The 19127-nt window shown below is 35.6% G+C and overlaps 1 protein-coding gene across 1 annotated transcript; it reads right to left on the reverse strand.

Annotated features, from left to right (window-relative positions):
• Nucleotides 1–14675: 14675 nt before the first annotated feature.
• Nucleotides 14676–18154, reverse strand: LOC141379811 (chemokine XC receptor 1-like). The gene is made up of 3 exons (XM_073935058.1): nucleotides 18075–18154; nucleotides 17488–17574; nucleotides 14676–17315 (listed from the first exon to the last, which is right to left on the reverse strand). The coding sequence occupies exons 1-3, from the start codon at nucleotides 18121–18123 to the stop codon at nucleotides 16471–16473; spliced, it is 981 nt and encodes a 326-aa protein (XP_073791159.1). The 5' UTR covers nucleotides 18124–18154; the 3' UTR covers nucleotides 14676–16470.
• Nucleotides 18155–19127: the final 973 nt, after the last annotated feature.

Genomic DNA, 19127 nt, shown 5'->3' on the forward strand with positions numbered 1-19127 from the left:
TAAAATAAACATCATTATAGCTACGAAACAAAGGCCCCGTTTACACTGCCAGTTAAATGTGACCCAATTCCAATTTTTTGCTTATATGTGGCAAATCGGATCTGTTCTATGACCGTGTAAACACGAAAAAAATCGCATTCATTCGGATGATCAGAGAACGGTTTCAGGCCTCCTTCATATGTGGAAATAAATCAGATATAGATCAAATATGTGACAATGCGACTATAATGTAAACAGGCAGATCGGATTTATTGAGGCATTCCGTTCAGTACATCATTAAACTTTCGACAATGTGGTGCTTCTCCGCGGTTTAATGACGTAGAAGGAAGAGCGTGTGTAGAGATGCCGACGGAAGGAGGAAAGTGGTCAGTCGCCACAATTTGCTCCCACCAGACCTGAGATCTCTCTCGTACCCACAACTTCCTCTGAATGGTGGAGGACATTATAAAGCATATAAACCATGAGCGCAAGCTTCGATGACGGCCCTTTCCCACCTCTGCCTCAAAATCATTTTAAAGTTGGCCGAACTTCGTGTTGTAACTTTTGCTTTTTGTCGCTATCAATACGCGCACTGCAGCCTACATATAGAACAACTTTATTCTCTCCAGCACCTGTGGATATGGGTCACAATTAAAACAACGTGTAAACGGACAGGCAAACAAATCAGATATAGGCAACAAACTGGAATTGGGCATCAAGACCTGACAGTGTAAACAGGGCCTAAGTTTACGATAGTGAAACTCTAAATGTCAATTAAGGAGTCCCGAAATTGCATCAGCTCCAATCTGCATAAAGTTGCATGACAAAAATCCCAAACTAAATCTTTATTTTGAGGGGATAAAATCACCTACAAAGACTTGAAAGTGATTTATATTTTACTGATAAATAATATATGTTATAAATACCTTTCATCTGAGCTATATAAAAGTAGCAGGTCTTACAAGAAACAGATGCAGGAGAGTTTTCCAATGCGGTGAAGATAAAGAACAGGCTGAACAAAACCACACAGCACATAACAAATAAACGCAAGAAACCACTGTACAGCACTATGCTTCCCTGTAATAATGGTAAAAATTCCTTCAATACTATATGGAGCATATGTGATAACCATGCTAACTGTAATGATCAGAATTAGACAAAATGCTCTTCTATTGATGTGGTTTTCATCATTTCTCTCTCCTGGTCCTGACTGCTTTAGTGCTCTGAGAACAGCCACAAGACAAAACAATTGGATGGAGAGGAAGAGGAAGAACTGCACTGAGAAGAACCATATATGTATGGTGTAGTACTGAACTAAAGTATACAGCCAGCACAAACAGGAGCCAATAGTGATTATCCAGGCCGCAATGCTGCAGATCAGTCTATACCTGAGAGGTTTGTACTTCAGAAAAATTACAGGATGAACCACTAACAGGTAACGTTAAACACACATCAGAAAATGAAACAGAGGATGACCAGTAACAACTAATCCTCCTAAAAACATTTGAAACTCCACTATAAATAAAAACCTCTCTGCAAGAACAAAAGGCATACAACTCATATAGAAACCAGCCTCAGAGACTGAGAGATTGAGATTAAAGAACTTAGAAGCGACTCCATTTCCAGCTCCTTTGACAATGAGCAATATAACATAGCAGCGTGTTGGAAAACCAACCAGGAAACTGAAACTGTACACACAACTGCTCGTAATTCCCAGAAGCCCGAAAGTCTTAGTTGTGGAGTTTGAAGAAGCTTCAAGCATGACATTCATTGTAGAGTAATTCATCTCCACTGTGTTTCTAAATTAAAATGAAACAACCAAAACAAAACAATATTAAATCATATTCAATGTGGTTCAGTGCATTTCTTTTTATTGAGACTCAGGCCCGTTTCCATTTACATATTCGTTTTTCTTATTCTTATTTTCTTATTCATATTCTTTATAATTAAAACAAACCAAATTAAAATGAGCAGTTTATATCACCTGAAGAATGTCCAGCCTCTTTGGATAGTTCTCTGTGCTGTGTGTTGTAGACTTTACAGCTGCAATTAGAATACATATACTCAGTAAAAGTCACATAAAACAGATATGCAAATATATAAAGTAATTAAATATAAGTTTCACATATATGACTGATCAGGTTTTAAATAGTTAACCACAGCACAGTATTGAATGTGTGTCTCTTATCTGGAGTACAGATGTCAAAAGCATGATTTCATGATGTAGCCTTAATCAGTAACAGTGTGCGTCACAGTTAAACATATTCAACTAGTATATTTAGTTAATTTTAAACTTTTTTTTTTTAGAATTAGGATAGGAGTAAAAGAACCTTTGGTTATTCTAAAGTCTCTCAAGTGGGAAGCGATAGTCATTTTATAAAAAAAATAGAACAAAAAAAACCCGCAGCTAAGTGTTTTTGACAAACTGACAATCACTGAGGATTTTAAAGTGATTCGAATGCTGCCTTTAAACATAAATTGCACATATCACCTCACCAAACATTGTTTGCACTGGCAAATGTAATTTCTTCATTAATAACTTTTTTGCTTTATCGATTTTGGGACATTACATGCGCAAGAAAATGTTTCCAATCTTAATCCATAGGGTTTTATATGGAGTTGACCCACACTTAGCAGTTATAACAGCTTAAAATCATTTGGGAAAGCTTTCCACAGAGTTTGGGCATTTTTTACCATTGTGAGATTACAGTAGTACTGATTTTGGACAATAATGCCTGGCTCACAGTCTTTGCTCTATTTTAACCCTGTTCTGGTGAGTAAAGGTCAGGACTCTGTGCAGGCCAGTCATGTTTTTCCCACACCAAACTCACTCACCCATTCCTTTCACTGAAACCAAAGACCCCAGTATACTTCAAATTAAGTATTTTTTTTTTTTTTTTTTTGTGAACCTATGAATTGAATAAGTTACCTTAGAAAGTTCCATTACATTCATGCAGAAGAGTATGTACCTTCAGTTAGTTTGTTGTATGAAGTGTAGAGAAAGTAAAGATTTAATCTTTATTAATCAGACCACTCATTAATAACTCATTTAACACCTGACAGTCAAATTATTATACTCAGGATTTACAAATTTTGACTATGCAAAATTAACATATGCCTCTGCTGTGTTACAATGTCAAGTTTGTTTGCAAAAGGTGACATGGCAATTAATTAAGTTTTTATAAAAAAATAAACAGATTTTTAACAATATTTCACACATCTGATAAACACACGTAGAATAAACAGGTTAACATGAAAATCATTATAGCTACAATACTGAGTTTATGATTCTGCTACTCTAAATGTCCCTTAAAGAGTCCTGAAACTGCATTAGCTCCAACACCCATGAAGTAGCATAAAAAATACAGATTATAATTAATAATTACAGATCTTCATTTTTAGAGGATGAAATTGTCATGGACTCAAAGGGGATTTACTATTTTACCACTAAATAATAAAAGTTGTAAATACCACTTTTTGAGCAATATAAAAGCAGCAGGTCTTACAAGAGACAGATGCAGGAAAGTTTTCCAGTGCGGTGAAGATAAAGAACCGGCTGAACAAAACCACACAGCACATAACAAAACGTACCAGGGAGCCACTGTACAAGACTATGCTTCCCTGTTACAATGGTAAACAATGCTGCAATATTATATGGAGCATATGTGATAACCATGCTAACTGTAGTGATCAGAATAAGATGAAACGCTCTTCTCTTCATGTGGTTTTCATCATTTCTCTCTCCTGGTCCTGACTGCTTCAGAGCTTTGAGAACAGTCACGAGACAAAACAACTGGATGGAGAGAAAGAGGACGAACTGCACTGAGAAAAACCATACATGTACAATGTAGTACTGAACTACAGTATACAGGCAGCAGAAACAGGAACCAATGGTGATTAACCAGGCTACAACACAACAGATCACTCTATATCTGAGAGGTTTGTACTTCAGAAAGGTTACAGGATGAACCACTGCCAGATAACGCTCAACACTCATCAAACATTGAAATAGAGGACGACCAGTAATCATTAATCCTACTAAAAACGTATGAAACTCCACTAAAACTGAAAGCCACTTTACAAGAGAAAAGGTCATACAATTCACAGAGAAACCAGCCTCAGAGACTGAGAGATTGAGGTTGAAGAACTCTGAAGCGACTCCACTTCCAGCTCCTGTGATGATGAGCCATATAATATAGCAGTGTGTAGGAAGACCAACCAAGAAACTCAAACTGTACACACATCCGTTTATTATTTCCACAGGCCCAAAAAAATAAGTCATAGAGTTTGGAGAAGCTTCAGGCGTAAAGTTCATTGTAGAGTAATTCATCTCCACTGTGTTTTCTAAATGAAAATTAAATGATAAAACAATATTAAATCATTTCAAATGTGGTTCAATACATTACTTTTTTATTAAATAGAGTGCAATTTCAGTTTTCTTATTCATTTATCTCAGATATCCTTCTTATTTTTAATAAAAGAAAATAAACTAAATGAAAATGAGGAGTTTATTACCTGAAGAATGTCCAGTCTCTTTGGATAATTCTCTGTGCTGTATGTTGTAGACTTTAAAGCTGCATTAAGAATATTTATACTCAATAATAGTAAAAGTCACATAAAAACAAATATGCAAATGTTTCAAGTAAACAAATTAAAGTTTTACATTTACTGCATGACTGATTAGGTTTTAAACTTAACCACAAGCACAGTGTTGAAATGTATGTCTCCTATCTGAAGTACATTTGTCAAAAGCATGATTTTATGATGTAGCCTCAATAAGGACTGTGTCTGTCACAGTTAAGCAACTTACAACTAGTATATTTAGTTTATTAAATGTATTTTTAGAACCAGGATACGAGTAAAAGAACCTTTAGTTATTCTAAAGTCTCTCAAGTGGGAAGCAATAATGTCATTTTAATAAAATATATAACTAAAACATCAGCAGCTAAGTGTTTTTGACAAGCTGACAATCACTGAGGATTTAAAAGTGATCTGCATGCTGCCTTTAAAGGGTCACGAAATACCAAAACACATTTGTTGAGCTGTTGACAGCCGTATATGTCCCACACTGCTAAAAACACTTTTAGGACACCTATATTTCACTAAAAAGTGTAAATTGCTAGTTTTTGCGTTATTTCAAGTAAATTTGTACTTCCGGTTTGAAACGAATTTTTGAAGCTGCGTCACGGCCATGACATAATAGCCTTGTATTCCAGCGTGCAGACTGGACATCTGTGCCAGAGTGAGTCTTATTACGTCTTACAGTGTGATGCATTAATGCATGAGTAAGGCTTGGTCCAAACCAATCAGCGTGCTCTATTGTGCAACTTCATTAATATTCATTACTTTCACCATGTTTACACGACAGAGACGCCACGTTGTGTTGGCAAAACAAGCGTGAAGTGTTGCTTTTATTGTTTGCTGTCGTTAAGTTTTGTTTTCATTTTCTCTCTGTGAGAGCTCGACAACAATAACTTACGTGTCTAAGGAGGATTATTGTTTACCTGAGAGCTGTTCTCATCTGCAAACGCAGAGATCCGGATTTGCCTGTAGTCTTCTTTTAATAAAGACGCGGCTCTATTTGCTGGTGATTGTCCTGTCTCTACAGATTTGGTAAGTGAGCGACCAGTGCTCTTTGTTTATTCAGTTTGTTCGTATCGAACCAAGTTAACTATTGCACAGAGTGCAAACATGTTAGCACCACAACCAAACTTTAACCTCGTGTAGGGTTTTTACCGCATTTTGTGAATAACACGCGCGGCTTTCTGACGCTACCTGCCGTGTGCATCTAAGTTTCCAGGAAATGCGGAGGGTTTTTTTCTCTCATTCGCCGTGCAGTATCAAACATTGCATGAAAAATACACGCTTAGAGCAGTTCCTCGAATCAAATATCTCATTTGTCGCAAGGGGCATGAATGAAATCCCTAAATGAAAGAGCCAAACTGCAATTAAAGTCCACCATTTAATAATTTGGCAAATAATTCGACTACAGATGTCCATGTAGGTTAAACGCCATCACTTTCTCCTGTGTGTTTATTTTGACTCTAAAACTCGCGCGAGCCCAAATAGACACTCCCTCACCCTCCCACTTTAGTTCCTCCGACACTCCCCCCTAAACAGAGCTGGACACGCCCACTTTTCTGACTTTTTCCAAAGTAGAGGTGTGAAAACACCCTTTAAGGGTAATTTACCCTTTAAGGGTAAATTGCACATATCAACTCAACAAACATTATAACCACACAAAATAAAACACAAATTGTATATACATCAGTTTACAGTTAAGAGTTTTTAATGCTAAAAGTAGGTTTGCACTGGCACAAGCTGTTGAAAAAAAGTTAAATTTAATTTCTTCATTATAAACTATTGCGTAAGAAAACATGATGCACTTTATTGCTTTATTAAGTTTGGGACATTATATGTTAGTTTTTTTATTATTTTTTTAAATTAAGACATGAGTAAAATAACCTTTGTTTATTCTAAAGTCTCTTAGGTGGGAAGTGATATTGTCATTTTATTAAAACATATAACTAAAACATCAGCAGTTAAGTGTTTTGACAAGCTTGACAACTAAGGAATGGCTCACAGTCTCTGCTCTATTTTAACCCAAAGCTGTTCTGTTGGGTAAGGGTCAGGACACTGTGCAGGCCAGTCAATTCTCTTTTTTCACACCAGACTCACTTATCTATTCCTTATATTGGAACTAAAAACCCCAAAATACCTTAAATTAAGTTATTTTCATAACTGTAGTACTGTACATCTAAATTGATTTGTTAGAGAAAAAGTTTGCATCTTCTCCGGGTGCTCCGGTTGCCCCCCACAAGTCCAAAGACATGCGGTAAAGGTTAAATGGGTTGGCCAAATTGTCCGTAGTGTAAGTGTGTGAATGAATGTTTATGGATGTTTCCAAGTTATTGGTTGTAGCTGGAAGGGCAAAACATATGCTGGATAAGTTGGCGGTTCATTCCGCTGTGGCGACCACAGATTAATAAAGGGACTAAGCTGAAAAGGGAATGAATGAATGCTTAATAAATCTGTTTTGTTCAAATGCAACTAAAAATGACCTATATTCACTGATAAATGGATAGAAATATTTATTTTCAAAATAGGGTGTTGTCAGTTAAGATGAGCACCTTATCCGTTTTATGTGTTCTTCCCTATTTCCTTAACCACTTAAACTCTGTTGACCCGGTACCGGGTCCGTGACGTCATTAACTTTCGGTTTAAGATTAAAAGGGCTAGTATTGCACCATTCTATATTTTATGCACATATGCATCACTTTGTTTTTTATTTCACTGTACAAAAGTTATTTACATTTAAATACACAGTATTTTTAATACCTGAGCTGGGTATTAAACGTTTATTTTCATATGGTTCATACATGACACATGTACAAGTTATAGCTCAAATGAAAGCTCTTGCCGGTGCTTATACAGTTCTAGCATTCTTTTTACTGAATTAAATTCACATGTCTAACAGTTGCCGAATGAATCGCGGTGTTTCCATGGTGCAGAAGTGAAAACAATACATTTATTATTACTAAGCAGCCTCAGATAGCGCAGACAGCTGTCATCCCTTACCTTATGCTGTGTGCTTCAGGGCCATTTCTCCTCTGTTTTTGAGGTGATGTGCATAAGTAATCTTTTTATATGTCTGATGTGGTCCAAACACAGTAAATTATGTTTGATCAAACAAAAGAATAGTGAAATATGAAAACAATGATCGATCCCTGTGGCTTGTATAGCACCTCTCATCAGTTGGAAAACAATAACTTTTGCATAGATTATTGTAGATACATTTTTCTTTTTTCCTATGATTACAGACATGTGCAGAAACCACCAAAATTAATTACAGCAAGCTAGACCACACAGAACCTAAAAGGTACACTTTCAAATTTGAGTTTATAAAAAAATATACAAAAAGCACCTTTTTTTAGGTGTTTATTATAACACAGACAGCAAATACAGATATTTTAAACACTTTCAGTAGTGTTTTATAAAAATTCAAAGGGTTTTCTTTAAAATTATAACAAATTTTTGCATTTAGACCTCTGCATGTGGATTTGGGAAGCTTTTAAACTTGGGTAGGCAAAATCCAGGCAGAAATCCCAACATAAATCTCAGCAGAGTTTAACTGGTTAATGTTTTTGTTACAGTTGGAATAAGATTTGTAAATTATTATTGCTCTCTGATCACTGACTCATAATATTTGATATATATTATGTGCAAAGAATTTTCTCTGTGATTTTGTACCATTAAAATATGTGCAGTAGAAGGTTAAATAAAATTGTTTCTACAAGGACTCAAAGAGATCACTGCTAAATAATAAAAGCTGTAAATACAAGTTATTTGAGCAATTTAAAGTAGCAGGTCTTACAAGAGACAGATGCAGGAGAGTTTTCCAGTGCGTTGAAGATAAAGAACAGGCTGAACAAAACCACACAGCACAAAACAAATCAAACCAGGAAGCCACTGTACAGCATCCTGCTCCCCAGTTACAATGGAAAAAAATGCTGCAATATTATATGGAGCATATGTGATAACCATGCTAACTGTAGAGATCAGAATTAGATGAAACGCTCTTCTCTTCATGCGATTTTCAACATTTCTCTCTACTGGTCCTGACTGCTTTAGAGCTCTGAGAACAGCCACAAGACAAAACAACTGGATGGAGAGAAAGAGGAGGAACTGAACTGACAAGACCCATAAATATACAATGTTGTACTGAACTATAGCATACAGACAGCAGAAACAAGAGCTAATGGTGATTATCCAGGCCGCAGCACAGCAGATCACTCTATATCTGAGAGGTTTGTACTTCAGAAAGGTTACAGGATGAACCACTGCCAGGTAACGCTCAACACACATCAGACAGTGAAACAGAGGACGACCAGTAATGATTAGTCCTAGTAAAAACGTTTTAAACTCCACTATAAATGAAAACCACTCAGCAAGAACAAAAGTCATACAACTCACAGACAAACCAGCCTCACAAATGGTAAGATTGAGGTTGAAAAACTCTGAAGCGACTCCACTTCCAGCTCCTGTGATGATGAGCCATATAATATAGCAGCGTATTGGAAGACCAACCAAGAAACTCAAACTGTACATAAAACAATACATAATGTCCACAGGCCCGAAAGTCTTAGTTGTGGAGTTTGCAGAAGCTTCAGGCATGAAGTTCATTGTTGAGTAATTAATCTCCATTGTGTTTTCTAAAAAAAAAATTAAATGATCATAACAATATTAAATCATTTTAAGTGTGGTTCAACACATTTTTTTTATTATTAAAAAAAGCCCAGTTTCAGTTGTCTTATTCATTTCCCTCAGATATCCTTTATCATTTACTGTAATTAAAATATTAAACAATCAAAATGAGGAGTTTGTCACCTGAAGAATGTCCAGTCCCTCTAGATATTGCAGCTGTAAAGTCTACAACACACTGCACAGATCCCTCTGTGCAGTGTGTTGTAGACTTTACAGCTGCAATAAGAATATATATACTCAATAATACATCTAATAAAAGTCACATAAAACAGATATGCAAACATTTAAAGTAAACAAATTAAAGTTTCACATGTATGACTGATTAGGTTTTAAATAGTTAACCACAAGCACAGCGTTGAAATGTGTGTCTTCTATCTGAAGTACAGATGTCAAAAGCATGATTTCATGACGTAGCCTTAAGGACTGTGTGTGTTTGTGTCACGGTTTAGCACGTTAAAACTAGTGAATTTAGTTAACTATTTTTTTTTTTTATTAACATTAGGACACGAGTCAAAGAACCTTCAGTTGTGATCTGAATGCTGCCTCTAGACATAATATGCATGTCAACTAAACAAACATTATAACCACACAAAAATAAAACAAACTGTACCCAGCAGAAAAAACAAAACAAAAAACAGCTTAAACCAGCTGAAGCTGGTTGGCTGGTTTTAGCTGGTTGAACAGCCTGGTTTTAGAGGGGGTTTGGCCACTTCCAGACTCGTTTCCAGCCTGGTCTTAGCTGGTCAGGCTGGAAAATGACCAGCTAAAACCAGCTTGACCAGCCTGGTTTAATCTGGACATAGCTGGTTTTGGCTGGACTCGCAGCCTGGCTAGGCTGGTCAAGCTGGTTTTAGCTGTTCATCTCCCAGACTGACCAGCTAAGACCAGGCTGGAAATGGCTGGAAACCAGCTTGGAAGTGGTCAAAACCCCTCTAAAACCAGCACGGTTGACCAGCTAAAACCAGCCAACCAGTAGGGTATATACACATCAGCAAACAGTTAAGAGTTTTTAATGCTAAAAGCCGGTTCGCACTGGCACAAACTGTTGATAAACCTGGCTTTAAACTTAATTTCTTCATTGTAAACAGTATTGCATAAGAAAACATGATGCACTTGGGACGTTACACAAAATAAATTAAATCCAATCTTAATCCATAGAGTTTAATATGGAGTTGACCCAGACTTTGCAGCCATGATGCTGCATTCACACCAGACACAGATGAAGCATCAAGTGCAAGTGATTTACATGTTAAGTCAAAGCAAAGATGCAAACAGACATCCTGCGCTGCGAATGAAGGAGGCGAGTGTTTTGCGCATTTGACACACAAATCACTGAAGTTGGAAGATCTGAATTTCAGCGGACATTCACACCACATTGGCGTTTTTCAGCCTTTTTCAGCCTTCCTAAAGCTTATAAGGCACAGCTATTCTTTTAATAAAATCTATGTTAGCCATTTAGTAACGAAGCCCTGCCCATGTTAAGTGAATTTGATGCTAGAGGGAATTTTTTAATAGATTCTGCTCTATTTCATTTCCAAGCTGTTCTGGTGGTTAGATCCGGCCCACACCAGACACTTACATCTGGACCACATACTGAATGGAATGATGGCTCTAGGGTGGCCTGCTCCTGTTTGTCAGATCTGGGCCACAAATAAGCCAAAGCAATGCAACATATTAGCCAGAATTCAACAAAATAAACCAGAACTGACTCTATTCTGGCCTATTACTTCTAATAATGGATTAAACGTTGGTAAAACCTCACTTCATTTTGTTTGCTGTAATGAACAAACTTTTCAAGCAAAGTTCTTAAAAGTTACACCAGCCCAAAATAAAATTTATATTAAGAGGTTCAGGGCTATGAGCCCAACTAAAGCAAACACTTTTCTCCATGTGACTTTAGCTTATGTGGTCCACATATGTTTTAAGATAACTGGCCCACATTTGCCATATCTCCTCTGGGCCTCTTAGGGCTCACAGCCACATTTTTCAGAGCTAATTATGACAAATATTTGCCAAAAGTTACCCACGTTTGTTATAGGATAACTGGGCAGATTACATTTTGCCATAAGTGCCAAATCTTTGCCTTCAATGGCTCATATATGAATTAGAATCTTTGAGCCCCCCTTTGCCATTGTACAGGTGAGCCATTAATTTTGTCTCGGCCGAAGGAATGCCACCAGTGGCGCATAACTGCCTAAAGTGGTCCACATTTGTATGTTATCTGGGATCAAATCAGGTGAGCAGGTGCCACTCATTTAACACCCGACAGTCAAATTATTTTACTCAGGATTTACAAATTTTGACTATACGCAAAATCAATATACACCTCTGCTGTGGTACAATGTCAAGTTTGTTTAGAAAAGGTGACACTGGACAACTAATAAAGTTTTTATTAGGAAAACAAACCACAAACTTGTAACAATAATTTGTACATCTGTTGAGCACACGTAGAATAAACAAATTGACAAGAAAAATCATTATAGCTACAAGACTGAGTTTATGATACTGAAAATCTCTAAATGCCCATTGAAGAGTCCCAAAACATCATCAGCATGACAAAAAACAAATGAAATCTTCATGTTGAGGGGATAAAATCACCTACAAGAACTCAAATTTGATTTCTTACTTTACTGTTAAATACAAGTTGTAAATACAATTTATTTGACCAATATAAAGTAGCAGGTCTTACAAGAGACAGATGCAGGAGAGTTTTCCAGTGCGTTGAAGATACAGAAGAGGCTGAACAAAACCACACAGCACATAACAAAACGTACCAGGCAGCCACTGTACAGCAGTCTGCTTCCCTGTTACAATGGTAAAAAATGCTGCAATATTATACGGCGCATATGTGATAACCATGCTAACAGTAGTGATCAGAATAAGATGAAACGCTCTTCTCTTCATGTGGTTTTCATCATTTCTCTCTCTTGGTCCTGACTGCTTCAGAGCTCTGAGAACAGCTACAAGACAAAACAATTGGATGGAGAGGAAGAAGACAAACTGCACTGAGAATAACCATAAATGTATGATGTTGTATAGAACTATAGTATGAAGGCAGCCGAAACAAGAGCCAAGAGTAAGTATCCAGGCCACAGAACAACAGATCACTCTATATCTGAGAGGTTTGTACTTCAGGAAGGTTACAGGATGAACCACTGCCAGGTAACGCTCAACACACATCAGACACTGAAACAGAGGGCGACCCGTGATGACAAGTCCTACTAAAAACATTTGAAACCCCACTAAAACTGGAAACCACTCTACAAGAACAAAAGTCATACAATTCACAGCAAAACCAGCCTCAGAAATGGAGAGATTGAGGTTGAAGAACTCTGAAGCGACTCCACTTCCAGCTCCTGTAATGATGAGCCATATAATATAGCAGTGTGTTGGAAAACCAACCAAGAAACTAAAACTGTCCATACATCCGTTCATAATTTCCACAAGCCCAAAAGGCTTAGTTGTGGAGTTTAGAGAAGCTTCAGGCATGACGTTCATTGTAGAGTAATTCATCTCCATTGTGTTTTCTAAATTAAAAATAAACGATTGCATTAAAACATCAAATCATGTTAAATGTGGTTCAATATATTTATTTTTAAACGAAACAGACCAGTTTTTATTTACTTATTAATTTTTTCTCAGAAATCCTTAATAATAATAATAATAATAATAATAATGATAATAATAAGAAGAAGAAGAAGAAGAAGAAGAAACTAAATCAAAATGAGTTCACCTGAAGAGTGAATGTCCACTGTCTCTGTAAAATTGTGCCGTGTTACAGACTTTACAGCTGCAATAACAATACACAATAATTTGTCTACTAAAGGTCATATAAAACCCAGATACGCAAATATTTGTAGAAAACAAATTCAAGTTTCAGATATATGACTTATTGGGTTTAAAAATGTCCACCAAGGCTCTGCATTGAATTGAGTGTCTCCTAGCTGAAGCACAAATGTCAAAAGCATGATTTACAGGATGTAGCTATAATCATTGTTGAAAACAGTATTACAAAATAGTTTATGGTGTTTAAACTTTGGTATTTAGTTTCGTAAAATTTATGGAATTGGATTAGAATCAGACATGAGTAAAAGAGCCATCAGGTATTCTAAAATCTCAAGTGGGAAGCAATAATTGACCTGTTAAAAAAAAAAAAAAAAAAAGCAGCTACGGGTTTTTAAACTAAATTCAAAGCAAATGTGTGCCTTTGAATATGAATTATATATATATATATATATATATATATATATATATATATATATATAAATTAAAACAAAATTATTACATTAAACAAAACTAAACAACTAAACATACATTGTATACATTAGTAGACAGTTAAGAGCTTTTAATGACAAAAACTCCAACTCTTTGCAGGACTATTGAAGAGTCCGAAAACTGCAACATCTCAAATCCACTTTAATTATAATGAAAATAATTCCAATTAACAATCAGCTACAATGACATGATTAACAACTGCACTATTAATTAATAAAAATTTCAAAGAGCATTTACTGTATTTAGGTTATAAAGTAACAGGTCTTACAAGAGAGTTTTCACTCTATATCTGAGTGGTTTATACTTCAGAAAGGTTACAGGATTAACCACTGCCAGGTAGCGCTCAACACACAGACACTGAAACAGAGGCCAGTAATGATTAGTCCTAATAAAAAAAATTTAAACTCTAAAAATGAAAACCACACTGCAAGAACAAAAGTCATACAAATTTACAGAGAAACCAGCCTCAGAGACGGAGAGATTAAGGTTAAAGGACTCTGAGGCAGCTCCACTTCTAGCTTCTGTGATGATGAGCCACACAATATAGCAGTGTGTAGGAAGACCAACCAATAAACCCAAAGAGTACACAAAACATTCATAATTTTCACAAGCCCAAAAGTTATAGTTGTGAAGTTTGAAGAAGCTTAAGGCATGACGTTCATTGATGAGTAATTCATCTTCACTGTGTTTTCTAAATTAAAAAAAAATAACAAAACAATATTCAATTATTTCAAAATGTGGTTCAGTACATTTCTTTTTAATGAGACAGCCCAGTTTCTATTTACTTATTTTTCCTTAGAAACCACACTTCTTTAGAATTAAAACAAACTAAATCAAAATGAGGAGTTCATCACCGGAACAATGAATGTCAAGTTTTTCTGGATAATTCTCCGTGATGTGCTGTAGGCTTTAAAGCTGCAATAAGACATCAAATGCAGATATCCAAATATTTACAGTAAACAAATGAAAGTTTAGAATATGACTTAATGGGTTTTAAACTGTCCACCAAGGTACTGCATTGAAATATTCCCCTCGCTTAAGCACAGATGTCAAAAGCATGATTTACAGTACATGATGTAGCTCCAATCATGGTGGAAAATGATAACAAAGAGAGATTAGCATTTTAAAACTATAGTGCATTTAGTTTTTTTGAGAATAGTATTAGATATTAGAACTAAACATTTGAGTAAAATAATGATCAGGTATTCTAAAATCACTTAAGCAGGAAGCAATTTTGTCCTATTGTAAAAAATGAAAATACTTTTTTTTTTTTTTTACAAAATTGACATCAAATTGAATACGCCCCTGTAGAGAAACCAGAATTTTGCCTTTGAATATTTAATGTTTATACATATACATAAATGCATATATAATTATGTTATATATACAGTAGGTGAGAGTTCAATGTGACCATTACCGCCGCATGATTTACCACCGATGCTTTAAAGAAAAAAAAAAAAAGAGTGTTTTTTTAAGGATGACAGCAGTTTGTGACTATGTTCCAGGTGGCACAAAGGGAAGATATGCGAACGGACAGAAATAGACTATACATTAGCTGTAAATACTCTGCTACTTGTAAATAAAGATTAGCAATGAAACAAAACATTATAAGTCTTTCATTAATCATTAAAAATACAACTAGGCTACATTATTTAAAGGAATAAAGAATAACAAATAACCTTTGGGGTGAAGTGCTTAAGTCCGCTATTTGCTTGAGGACCAAAAGACTAGATGCCATGAGATTATGTTGGTTTGTTTAATAAAATAATCATAATCTAGCCTAAATAAAATAAAGTGAAATATTTACTGTTTCATAGAAGCCTATATTAACTAAAAGAAGGATAGTTCTGGTCACAGTTTGACAGAGAAGGTGACAAACCAGCGCTGATGCTTTTTGCAGCCTATAGGGCTATACTTCTTACCATTTATCTTTTCTAAAACATACAGTATAGGTGTAAAAGCATGTTTATTACGAAGAAAACTAAAACAAAATTTTATTTTAATTAAACACATCACATCTCATAAGGTACACATACAGAACCGTCTAATTAATATTGTGAAAAGGCAAAGCTGAAAATCTGGGTTAAAGGGCCACCCAGCGGTTAAAAGCTGCTGTCTCATCAACTACCGCTGCCACCACGGTATGAACTGTAGCAAAGGGAAAAAATTGAAATAATGCAAAATGAAACTTAAATTGTATATACATTCCCAGCAGACACACAACGTCGTAAGACGTTATTATGAGGTTAGATTTAGGTCATGATGTCAGGTGACCAAAATTCAATGTCTAGCCATCATCTAAGGACAACATTATTTTGATGTCAAATAACGACGTCAAATGACGTCTATATTTGTTTGATTTTGGGTTGTGTGGGAAAGTGACCAAAACCCAGTGTTGAGCCAACATCTTAAACTAACACAATATTGACATCAAATACTGATATTTGTCTGGAATAGCAAAAAAAAAAAAAAAAATCCAAAGTCTGAGAGATGTTATTGTGGGGGTAACATCCACACAACCTCAAGCTGTAACATCATTAGACATTGATATTTGGTTGCTTTTAGGTTGCATTAGAAAGTGATCAAAATCCAACGTCTGAATGATGTTGCACACTTACGTCTGACCTTGGGTTCTGAGGTCAACCCGAATTTCATTTTCACCCAAATGCAACATCCCACAACATTGGGGTACAACATCAATCTGACATCATGTTGATATTTTGTGCTTGCTGGATTAGTACACAGTTAAGGGTTTTTTATTGTCAAAAACGCTCCAACCTATACAGGTCCATTGAAGAGTCCCAAAACTGTAACAACTCTAATCTACAATTAGTAGCATAACAAAAAAAAAAGGATTTAAATATTTTAAAGGGGTTAAAATCAGCAACAAGAAAATGTTATTAACAATTTTACTATCGAATATAAAAGGTAAATAATTTATAGTGGCCAGTCTTACAAGAGACATGTGCGGGAGAGTTTTCCAGTGCGTTGAAGATAAAGAACCGGCTGAATAAAACCACACAGCACATAACAAATCAAACCAGGGACCCAATGTGCAGCAATAAGCTTCCCAATGACAATAGTCAAAAATGCTGCAATACTATATGGAGCATATGTGATAACCATGCTAACAGTGGTGATCAGAATAACACGAAACGCTCTTCTCTTCATGTGGTTTTCTTCTTTCTCTCTCTTTCCTGGTCCTGACTGCTTCAGAGCTCTGAGAACAGCCACAAGACAAAACAGCTGGATGAAGAAGAAGAGGATGAACTGCACTGACAAAAACCATATATGTACAATGTTGTATTGAACTATAGTATACATGCAGAACAAACAAGCACCAAGGATGAGTATCCAGGCCACAGCACAGCAGATCACTCTATACCTGAGAGGTTTGTACTTCAGAAAGGTTACAGGATGAACCACTGCCAAGTAACGTTCAAGACATATCAGACACTGAAACAGAGGACGACCAGTAGTGACTAGTCCTACTAATAACATTTGAAACTCTACTATAAATGAAAACCACTCTGCCAAAACAAAGTTCAAACTATCCACAGAGAAACCGGCCTCACAAATCGAGAGGTTGAGGATGAAGAACTCTGATGCGACTCCACTTCCAGCTCCTGTGACGATAAGTAGTATAATATAGCAGTGTGTTGGAAGACCAACCAAGAAACTCAAACTGTGCACACAAACGTTCACAATTTCCACAGGGCCCAAAGTCTTAGTTGTGGAGTTTGGAATAACTTCAGATATGAAGTTCATTGTAGAGTAATTCATCTTCACAGTGTTTTCTAAATGAAAAATGGAGGATCAAAACTATATTAAATCATTCTGAATGTTGTTCAATACATTTCTTTAAAAGAAACAGAGCCCAGTTCTGATCTATGTATTAATTTCCATCAGATTTCCTTCTTTTTTATATAATTAAAACAGTAAACTAAATCAATGAGGAGTTTTAATCACCTGAAGAGTGAATGTCCGGTCTCTCTGGATAAGTCTCTGTGCTGTAGACTTTACAGCTGCAATAAGACGAATGCAGGAATTCATCTACTAAAGGTCACATAAAACCAGATATGCAAACATGAGCGTAAATCTGATTTAACAGTACGGGGGGACACAATTTCACACAAATTGGAAGGAAATTTCTTTCCAGCATTTTTTTGAAGGGGACACAAATAATACAGTGGAATTGTACTAATAAAGATATGTCCCCACAGTTAAAAATGGTTTCATCATTATTATTATTATAGCATGGAGACTACGTCATTATGATTATTTTTAAAGACAAAGCAAATTTGTCTTCAAAACTATTTATTGCATTGTTTGTTGTGTTGTCTACGGTCAACAGACTAACACCTGAAGCAGAATAAATGCAGGAAAAGACGTTTTCCATACTCATAATAACTAACTTGTTAAAATGACAGATCATATTGTAAATCAGTGAGTCTGTGAGGTTCATCTGCTAAGCAGTCACAACTCAGAAAACATTAAAAAATTGTTCATCCCAAAAGAATTGTCATTATTCCTTCAATAAAGCTCAACGCCCTTACCTGACACTGTACATCTGACTGACCCTGCTCTGCCTGGGTCCTCAATCATTTCTTTCTCCTTTGCCTGTGATTAATATTGTGACATTAGTATTTTCAGAAGCACTCATTCTGAAAGCCAAATTGCCTTAATATGTGAACTTTTTGTACTTGGCGTTTAGCTGCACTGAAAAATGATCTTATGTCCATTTTCTCTGTCATTTTTTTTTTGTATTTGTCAATACATGACACTGCAATGCTAGTTTATTTATACTGTAGCACATTTTATACACAATGACAATTCAAAGTGCTTTACATAAAGAATGCAAAACTATCATAAAAATAATCACAACAATAAAAACAAAGAATTAAAAATGGTTAAAACATTAAAACATTTTAATTTTAAATTAATTGAGTCACTTAAAACAATAGAAACTGATTATACAAAAATATAGTGGGGTTAGTGTGCACAGTGCTCATTTAGAAAATACACAGCTAAACAATATGCTAATTGCGGTCGTTAATGTTAAGTTAACATTATGCCAAGTCATCACAAATTAAACAATGTATGGGAAATGGCTTTAGCGTTAGCAACAAGCTAATGTTAACTAGATAAGTAACTTTAATCGCTAATACAGCAGACTCATGGACAATTCCATCTGTAATCAGGATTTTTGTCGCAACTAATTCATGAACAAGTCTGTATTAACTACATTGAAGAGGGTTGGGTGGAGAAGCCTCGGATGGGAGGGGACATGTACCCCCCCATCATTTACGCCCCATGCAAATATTTATAGTAACCAAATTAAAGTTTCATATATATGACTGATTGGATTTTGAACCGTCCGCCAAAGTACTGCATTGAAATTTGTGTCCCCCCTTAGATGTCAAAAGTATGATTTAAACGATGTAGTCCTGATAATAGTTGAAATAGTTTAACAAAAAGCAGTTCAATGTTAAAACTACAGCCAATTAGTTAAATAAAGATGTTTTAGAATTGTATTAAAATGACACATTTAAAGTGATTAAAAGAACCATCAGGTTTTCGAAAATGGGAAACAATATTGATGTTATTAA

The sequence above is a fragment of the Danio rerio genome, chromosome 21 (genome assembly GCF_049306965.1).
Source record: "Danio rerio strain Tuebingen ecotype United States chromosome 21, GRCz12tu, whole genome shotgun sequence".
Classification (NCBI taxonomy): domain Eukaryota; kingdom Metazoa; phylum Chordata; class Actinopteri; order Cypriniformes; family Danionidae; genus Danio; species Danio rerio.

Excerpts from the sequence above, each read along its gene's own strand:
- LOC141379811 (XM_073935058.1), bottom strand. The coding sequence starts at position 18,123 with ATGATTGAGGACCCAGGCAGAGCAGGGTCAGTCAGATGTACAGTGTCA. Across the intron at positions 17,575-18,074 it reads AGTCAGATGTACAGTGTCAG|TAGATGAATTCCTGCATTCG; the intron begins GTAAGGGCGTTG and ends TGTGACCTTTAG. Across the intron at positions 17,316-17,487 it reads ACCGGACATTCACTCTTCAG|AAAACACTGTGAAGATGAAT; the intron begins GTGATTAAAACT and ends TTTTTCATTTAG.